Source organism: Lathamus discolor, chromosome 12 (assembly GCF_037157495.1).
Source record: "Lathamus discolor isolate bLatDis1 chromosome 12, bLatDis1.hap1, whole genome shotgun sequence".
Classification (NCBI taxonomy): domain Eukaryota; kingdom Metazoa; phylum Chordata; class Aves; order Psittaciformes; family Psittacidae; genus Lathamus; species Lathamus discolor.
Genome location: NC_088895.1, coordinates 1,661,075 through 1,669,666, shown reverse-complemented (window position 1 = coordinate 1,669,666; position 8,592 = coordinate 1,661,075). Strand labels below are relative to the sequence as shown.

The 8,592-nt window shown below is 65.6% G+C and overlaps 1 protein-coding gene across 1 annotated transcript; it reads left to right on the top strand.

Annotated features, from left to right (window-relative positions):
- The first annotated feature begins 94 nt into the window (after window positions 1–94).
- On the top strand, window positions 95–8,233 carry GAS2L1 (growth arrest specific 2 like 1). The gene is made up of 6 exons (XM_065693171.1): window positions 95–214; window positions 976–1,608; window positions 3,363–3,470; window positions 3,625–3,721; window positions 5,237–5,429; window positions 6,927–8,233. Exons 2-6 carry the CDS (start codon window positions 982–984, stop codon window positions 7,846–7,848), a joined length of 1,947 nt encoding a protein of 648 aa, XP_065549243.1. The 5' UTR covers window positions 95–214; window positions 976–981; the 3' UTR covers window positions 7,849–8,233.
- Window positions 8,234–8,592: the final 359 nt, after the last annotated feature.

The window sequence follows — 8,592 nt, the reverse complement described above, 5'->3', positions numbered from 1 at the left end:
CCATGCAGCCAGTGCGGGGGGGGGGGGGGGGGGGGAAGGATGTGTCCCGCCCCCCCCCCCCCCGTGTCCCGCCTCCAACTTCCCGGCCGGGGCGCGGCGGCAGCGGCAGCGCGGGGCGGGCGCTCCCCGCACCGGTCCCCGCATGGCGGCCGCGGGGCCCCCCCCGGCCGGGAGGAGCGGCCCCGAGCGGCGGTAGCGCAGCGCGGAGCGGGCGGTGAGTGCGGGGGGGGGGGGGGGGGGCTGGGTCCGTGTCTTGGGGGGGGGGTTGTGCCCCCCCCCCCCCCCCCCCCCCACCACCATTGCACATGTCGGCATCGGCCGCGCAGGTGCTGACCCCCCCCGCCGGACACCCTAGTAGAGGGGACCCTGCTGCAACGGGGAGGGGGGACCCGGGTATAGACCCCCCCATAAAGGAAAGTGGGGCCTTGCTAGAGACAGCTCCCCCCCCCCCCGGAACAGGGGTCTCCCAAAGGAAGGGCCCCCCCGCTGTATGGGGCTTGAGGAGGTGGTGTGTCGTCCCGTCCCGTCCCCCCCCCGTGCAGAGAAACAGACACCCCCGGCACAGGGCCCCCCCCACAAAGGGAAGGGGGACCCCGGGTATTGACACCCCCAAAGGAAGGTTCCCCCCCCCCCCCCCCGGCGTGGGGCTGGAGTAGGGGACATGCGTGCACAGAGCAATGTGGGGGGTCACTGGGGCACCCCCGGGGGGGATTCACTAGCTCTTGTATTTCTTAACTTCCCCCCCCCCCCTCCGTGTTGGGGGGAGCCATGGGGGTATCCCCAAGTGCACCCCCACTGGGGGGGTCACCGTGGCCCCAGCATGGCGGTGACGCACACCATGACTGGGCAGCTGACTCATTGAGCATGGGGGGACCTGTCCGTGGGTGAGGGGAAACTGAGGCACGGGGTGGGGGGGGACACAGACACCGAGGCAAGGTAAATGCCACCCCCCCCACACACACCCCGCATCCATAGGCAACCATGGCCGACCCCAGCCACATCCAGTCGGCCGCTTCCAAGAGCATCCGTCCCTTCCGCTCAAGCGAGGAGTACCTGGAGGCCATGAAGGAGGACCTGGCCGAGTGGTTCAACACCCTCTATGACCTGGACATCCATGCCGATACGTTCCTGGAGAGCCTGGAGACGGGCGCCCACCTCTGCCGCCACGCCAACAACGTCACCCGCAGCGCCCGCGCCTTCCAGCGCCAGCACCCGGAGACGGGCGCGCGCGTCCCCCGCAACGAGGTGCTCTTCCAGGCCAAGAACGTGGCGCCCGGCTCCTTCGTGGCCAGGGATAACGTCTCCAACTTCATCCGGTGGTGCCGGCAGGAGCTGGGCATCCAGGACGTGCTCATGTTCGAGACCAACGACCTGGTGCTGAAGAAGAACGAGAAGAACTTTGTGCTCTGCCTGCTGGAGGTGGCGCGGCGGGGAGCCAGGTTCGGCATGTTGGCCCCCATGCTCATCCAGATGGAGGAGGAGATCGAGGAGGAGATGAGGGACCCATCGGGGACCCGGCGCCAGGAGGGCCAGGACCCACAGGCACCCTCGTACCCCGGAAGGGCCCGACCCATCTCCCTCTGTGACCTGAAGAACCTGGATGAGCTGGTGAGACCCACTGCAGGGCCAGGGCTTCACCCAACGGGCTCTATGGGCCTCTCTGTACACTCAGTGGGGTGCTCTATGGTCCCGGGGAAGGTCCTTATGACCTACAGGAGGTCCTCTCCATCCACCCAATGGGTTCTTCATGGTCCAGGGGAGGTCTCTATGGCCCATGGGAGGTCCTCTCTATCCACCCAATGGGGTGCTCTATGGCTCTGAGGCCCATGGGAGGTCCTCTCTGTCCATCCAATGGGGTGCTCTATGGCTCTGAGGCCCATGGGAGTTCCTCTCCATCTACCCAGTCGGTTTTCTGTGGTCCAGGGGAGGTCCCTATGGCCCATGGGAGGTCCTCTCTATCCACCCAATGGGGTGCTCTATGGCTCCGAGGCCCATGGGAGGTCCTCTCCATCCACCCAATGGGTGCTCTATGGTCCAGGGGAGGTGCCTATGGCCCATGGGAGGTCCTCTCTACCCATCCAATGGGTGCTCTATGGTCCAGGGGAGGTCCCTATGACCCATAGGAGGTCCTCTCTATCCACCCAATGGGGCTCTCGGTGGCCGGTGGGAGGTCCTCAGTGGCCTCCTGACGTCAGGATGGGTTGTGTCGGGGGTGGCCATGGCCATAATGACCGGGGGGGGGGGACGGATGGGACCCCAGTGTCATCCCCTGTCCCTGCACCCCGTCCTCCCCATGGCATTGGGGGGCACAGGACCTGCCCCCTCCCGCCAGCACCATGAGGACAGACAGAGGGACATGGGGACAAACGGCCATGACAAGGGGGTGCCCCCCCCCCCCCAGCCCGGCTCAGCAGGGATTAGAGCCGGGCTGGGAGCAGGAGCCGGATTAACACAGGAACACGGGGAGGGGGGGACACAGGCAGGGACAAAGTGGGGGGAATTCTCCCCTCCTCTGACCCCTAAGCTCAAAGCCCCTCCAATGAGACCCCCATTCCCCATTGAGGATGCTGAGGAAATGGATGGGGGGGGCACATCCTGCCCCACCTCGGGCCCCCCCCCATCCCAGCGCCGCATTTTTCCGGGCTGCGTAATTCCTCTCCATGGGCTTTTATGGGCAGCGCCGGAGCTGGGGAGGAGCCTGCGGGGCCGCATCCGGACCCATGGACCCGGGTGTGTGTCCTAGGGGGGCAGCAGGGTCAGGACCCACACCCTGCACTCCCAACTCCCCCCCCCCACCCCTCCCCATGGCTCCAAGGCCAGGGCAGGATGTGGCCGTGTCCCTGCATCCCCCCTGGATCCCAGCCTGATCCCTGACGTCAGCGCAGGCAGGAGGCACAGAGCAGGCAGGGAGCTATGGGGGCACCTCTGCTATGGGGTCCCCTGTTATGGGGGTCCCTCTGCTATGAGGAGCCCCCCAAACCCTCCCCTTGGCTTGTTATGTTGAGAGGGGTGGGATTTAATCCCTTTGTATGGGTGCTCGTGGGGTGCTGGGGGTCCCTGCCCTATAGTGGGGTGCTCAAACCCCCATGGGTCAGGGAATAGTGGGGCTGGGGAGGGATGTTCCCAGCTTTGGGGTGCTCTGTGCTCCCCACACCAGGCTCCCGGCACAAGTGGGCTCCATAGGTGGCAGATGGAGTGAGTTGTGCCCGTTCTCAGCCTGCTCAGGGGTGGGTGGCCATAGGACCCCCCAGGTCCCTCTCCCATGGGCTGTGGGTGCAGCAGGGGTGGCACCCAGGGAGCCCCATCGTAGGGGCTGCCCCATAGCAGGGTCTGGCCCCACTGGTCCCTCGCTCCCACTGCAGGTACGGGAGATCCTGGAATGCTGCTCCTGCCCCTCCCAGTTCCCCATGGTCAAGGTCTCGGAGGGGAAGTACAAAGTGGGGGACTCCAACACCCTCATCTTCGTGCGGGTAAGAGCCAGCACCCACCGTGCCCCCATTGTGCCCCCATTGCACCCCCACTGTATCCCCATTGTGTCCCCACTGCATCCCCAACCTGCTGCCCCACACAGGGCACTGGGGGTGTCTGTGCCCCCCCTGACGCAGGTGTCCCGGGGGGCTGCAGGTGCTCCGGAGCCACGTGATGGTGCGCGTGGGGGGCGGCTGGGACACGCTGGAGCATTACCTGGACAAGCACGACCCGTGCCGCTGCGCCTCGCTTGGTGAGTGCCCCTGGCACCCCATAACAGTGACATCCCATAATAGTGACACCCCATAACAGTGACACTTCATAATAGTGACACCTCTTAACAGTGACATTTCATAATAGTGACACCCCAAAACAGTGGCATCCCTTAACAGTGATACCACATAATAGTGACATCCCATAACAGTGACATCCCATGACAGTAACACCCCATAATAGTGACGTCCCGTAATAGTGACATCCCATAATAGAGACACCCCATAACAGTGAGACCCCATAATAGTGACTTCCCATAATAGAGACAGCCCATAACAGTGATACCCTGTAACAGTGACACCCGTAACAATGACACCCTGTAACAATGACACCGTGTAATATTGACACCCCGTAACAGTGACATCCCATAATAGACTCCCCATAACAGTGAGACCCCATAATAGAGATACCCCATAACAGTGACACCCTGTAGTAGTGACATCCCATAATAGTCACCCATAACAGTGACACCCCCTAACAGTGACACCCCATAATAGTAGCACCCCGTAACAGTGACACCCCATAATAGTGACACCCTGTAAAAGTGACACCCCATAACAGTGACACCCCATAAGAGTGACACCCCATAATGGTAGCACCCCATAACAGTGACATCCCATAATAGAGAAACCCCATAACAGTGACACCCCATAATAGTAGCACCCCATAACAGTGACACCCCATACTAGTGACACCCTGTAAAAGCGACTCCCCATAAGAGACATCCCATAATAGTGACACCCCATAAGAGTGACACCCCGTAACAGTGACACCCCATAATAGTGACACCCTGTCCCAGTGCCCCGTCCCAGTGCCCCCGCTCTCACCAGTCCATCTGCTCTGGGTCTCCCTTCCCTGACCCACCTGGAATGGGGGAAAGGGCAATGAGGACAGGCGGAGGTGGGGACCCCTGGGTGGGATGGGGCTGCGGGTGCCATGTCTGCCACGGTGTGGGTGCGATGGGTGCCAGTGGGTGCGCTGCATGCACTGACACCATGGGCACCAATGGGTGAAATGGGTGCCAATGATTGCAATGCATGTAATGGGTGCCAGTGGGTGCCAACGGTTGCAATGCATGCAATGGGTGCCAATGAGTGCAATGAGGCCACCATGGGTGTAAAGGGTGCCAATGGGTGCAATGCATGCAATGGGTGCCAATTGGGTGTAATAGGTGCCAATGGGTGCAATGCATGCAATGGGTGCCAGTTGGGTGTAATGGGTGCCAATGGGTGCAATGCATGCAATGGGTGCCAGTTGGGTGTAATAGGTGCCAATGGGTGCAATGCATGCAATGAGTGCCAGTGGGTGTAATAGGTGCCAATGGGTGCAATGCATGCAATGAGTGCCAGTGGGTGTAATGGGTGCCAATGGGTGCAATGCATGCAGTGGGTGCCAATGGGTATAATGGGTGCCAATGGGTACAATAGGTGCCAATGGTGCAACGGGCCCCCATGGGTGCAATGGGTGCCAATGGACCCATCCCCTCTGTTTGCAGCCCACCGCCAGCCCCGAGCCCCCCCTGCCTGCCCCAGCCCCGGTTCCCCCCGGCGCCCCCCCAGCAGAGCTGTGGGGCTCACAGGCACCCCCAGGCCCGGCTCCAGGCAGGAGGGGGGGTCCCCGCGGGGGGGTCCGGCCCCACAGCCCGGCCCCGGCAGCCCCGGCAGGAGCCCTGCACGCACCGCGCTCAGGTACCGCACCCATGGGTGCTGCGGGCATAGGGGGAGCACCCACTGCTGCCCTACAGCACGCCTCAGCCCCATGGCAGAGCCCAGCCACGTGTGGGTGTAACGGGGGCAATGGGGGGTGTGATGGGGTTGTAATGGGGGGGGGGTGTAATGGGGTTGTAATGGGAGGCAGTGGGGGGGTGTAATGGGGGGCGTAATGGGGTTGTAATGGGAGGCAATAGTGGTGTAATGGGAGGATGCAATGGGGTGTAATGGGCAATGGGGTGTAATGGGGGGCAAGGGGGTGTGTAATGGGGGGGCAATGGGAGTGAGGAATGGGGGGACTGGAGGGCAATGGGGTGGTGCAACGGGGGCAATAGGGAGAATGGGGGTGGAATGGGAGGACAGTGAGGGGGCAATGGAGGGAATGGGGGTGTGGAAAAGGGGGCAGTGAAGCGGGGGGTGCATTGGGAGAACAGTGGGGGTTGTAATGGGGATGAATGGGGGGAAATGGGGGCAGTGGGGCATGGAATGGGATAATGGGGGTTAAGAGGGGATGTGGAGTGGGGGCAGTGGTGGGAATGGTGCAGTGGAGGGGCAATGGGGGGACATGAAGAGCAAGGGTGTGTGCAGTTGGGGTCAGTGGGGGGAGAAATGGGGGACAAAGGGGGACAAGAGGGAGACTGAGGGTGTGAAATGGGGAGCAATGGGGGACAATGGGAGTGGGGAGTGGTCAATACTGGGGTGCAGTGTGGGGGTAATATGGGGGTGCAATAGGGTGGTAGTGGTGGGGGGTAATGAGGGGCAATAGGGGTCAGTGTTCAATGTTGGGATCAGTGGGGGTCACTATTGGGGTACAATGGGGGAGTCACTATTGGTGTGCAGTGGGGGGGGTCACTATTGGGGTGCATTGGGGTGGTCACTATTGGGGTACAGTGGGGGGGTTACTATTGGGATGCAATGGGGGTCACTATTGGTAGAATGGGAGTCACTATTTCACTATTGGGGTGGAATGGGGGGGTCACCATTGGGGTACAACGGGGGGGTCACCATTGGGGTACAATGGGGGGGGGTATCACCATTGGGGTACAACGGGGGGGTCACCATTGGGTACAATGGGGTCACCATTGGGGTACAGTGGGGGGGTCGCCATTGGGGTACAATTGGGGGGGTCACCATTTGGGTACGATGGGGTCACCATTGGGGTGCAATGGGAGGGTCACCATTGGGGTATAGTGGAGGTCACCATTGGGGTACAATGGGGTCACCATTGGGGTGCAATGGGGAGTTCATCATTGGGGTACAGTGGGGGGGGGTCACCATTGGGGTGCGATGGGGTCCCCATTGGGGTACAGTGCGGGGGTCCCCATTGGGGTGCCATGGGCGGGGGTCACCATTGGGGTGCGATGGGGTCACCATTGGGGTGCAATGGGGGGGTTCCCCTTTGGGGTGCAGTGGGGTCCCCATTGGCGTACACCGCTTCTTCAGTGCTCCCTGACCGCCCCCTCCCTGTCCCCGCAGGCCCCGCGCCCGCCGCTGCTCGGGCCACAGCGACTCCTCGGCCTCCTCCGCGCCCAGCGCCCCGAGAGCCCGCAGCGGGGCCGGTGAGGAGCCGGAGCCGCAGCGCTCCCTGAGCCCCGGTCCCCCCCGTGCCCCGCAGCGCTCCCTGAGCCCCGGTCCCCCCCGTGCCCCGCAGCGCTCCCTGAGCCCCGGCCCCCCCCGTGCCCCGCAGCGCTCCCTGAGCCCGGGCCCCCCCCGTGCCCCGCAGCGCTCCCTGAGCCCGGGCCCCCCCCGTGCCCCGCAGCGCTCCCTGAGCCCCGGCCCCCCCCGTGCCCCGCAGCGCTCCCGCAGCCCCGGGCCGCAGCCGCTGCTCCTCATCAGCCGCGGCCCCGCCGGGCAGCACTCGTGGGCCCGAGCCCCGCCGCGGGGGGAGCCCCAGGAGCCGGCGCGGGGCCCGCGCTGGTTGGAGCCGGCGCAGGAGCAGCGGCTGCTGCGGGAGCTGGAGCGGGAGCTGCTGCGGAGCCGCCGCGCCCCGGCCGAGCCGGAGCCGGAGCCGGAGCCGGCGCCCGCGGACTCCGCGTCCGGCTCCTCCAGCTCCTCCTGCTCCTCGCTCAGCGCCCCCGCCAGGCCCGGCCCGCCCCGTGCGGGGCCGCGGCCCCCCCGCTCCAGCTCCTCCGACGAGAGCGGGGACGGCCCCGGCTCCGACACGGACGAGCCCCCCCCGGCGCGGCCCCGCGCCCGGCCGCGCCTCGACACGCAGCCCCATAGGAAGCCGTCGAGGATCCCCACGCCGCGGGGCTGTGGGGCTGCGCCCCCCCGCGGCAGCGCCAAGGCCGGGGGGCACCGGCCGTGGGGGGCTCTGCAGAGCGTCCTCTCCTCCCTCCTGGAGCCCGCCTGGGCCCCGCGGGAGCACCCGGGGCTGGAGGAGGGCTCGTGGCCGTGAGGCGGCCGCGGCCGTGCCCGGTGGCTGCTGGCGGTGGCCCTGGATGCGCCCCGGCCCCGTCGGAGCGGCTCCGTGCGGGACAAGGGCAGCGGGGCCGCGGCGAGGAGCCGCAGCCTGGGCACACGGGAGCAGGGCCGCGGGGGACGCGGCTCCAGCCTCAGCTGCGCCCCCCCTCCCCTCTCCGTGCTGCCTCCTCCTCATCCTCACCCTCTCCTCCTCCTCGCTCCGCAGCCGGGGGGGCTCCGGGACACGGCCCCGGGCACAGCCCGCCAGGCCCGGACGCGGCTCGCCTCATGCCCCCATGGTGGGACCGGGCTGGCCCTGCAGCCCCCCCACCCCTGGCTTCGCATGGACCCCCCCAGCCAGTAAAGCCCAATGGAGCCGATCCCGGTGCATCCCGTCCGTGTCCTGCGAGGAGGGGAGGAGACCCCCGGCCCGAGGGAGGAGCGGCCCAAGGGGCTGGGGGCCTCCATTGGGAGCAATGGGGAGAAGAGCCGGGGGCAGGGTGCAACCCCCTGCAGCCATGGGGACCCCTCCAGGTGCCCACAGCACCCAAAGGCAGCGCTCCCCATGGGGGGGTGCTCAGGCCCACGCTGCTGCTGCCCAGGGCAGGCTGTGGGTCACTGTGGGTCACCGTGGGGTGCAGACCCGCTGGTGGTGACCACCCCACAGCCACCATGGGGATCCCACAGGGGGGTGATCCCACAGCCCTGCGGTGCCCCATGGGGTGCCCCAGCCCAGAGC

What these genes read in the sequence shown, in the direction of transcription:
- GAS2L1 (XM_065693171.1), top strand. Translation starts at nt 982, where the DNA reads ATGGCCGACCCCAGCCACATCCAGTCGGCCGCTTCCAAGAGCATCCGT. An exon ending in ACACCCTCATCTTCGTGCGG is followed by an intron (nt 3,471 to 3,624) that starts GTAAGAGCCAGC and finishes GGGGGGCTGCAG; the next exon opens with GTGCTCCGGAGCCACGTGAT. An exon ending in CCTGCACGCACCGCGCTCAG is followed by an intron (nt 5,430 to 6,926) that starts GTACCGCACCCA and finishes CTGTCCCCGCAG; the next exon opens with GCCCCGCGCCCGCCGCTGCT.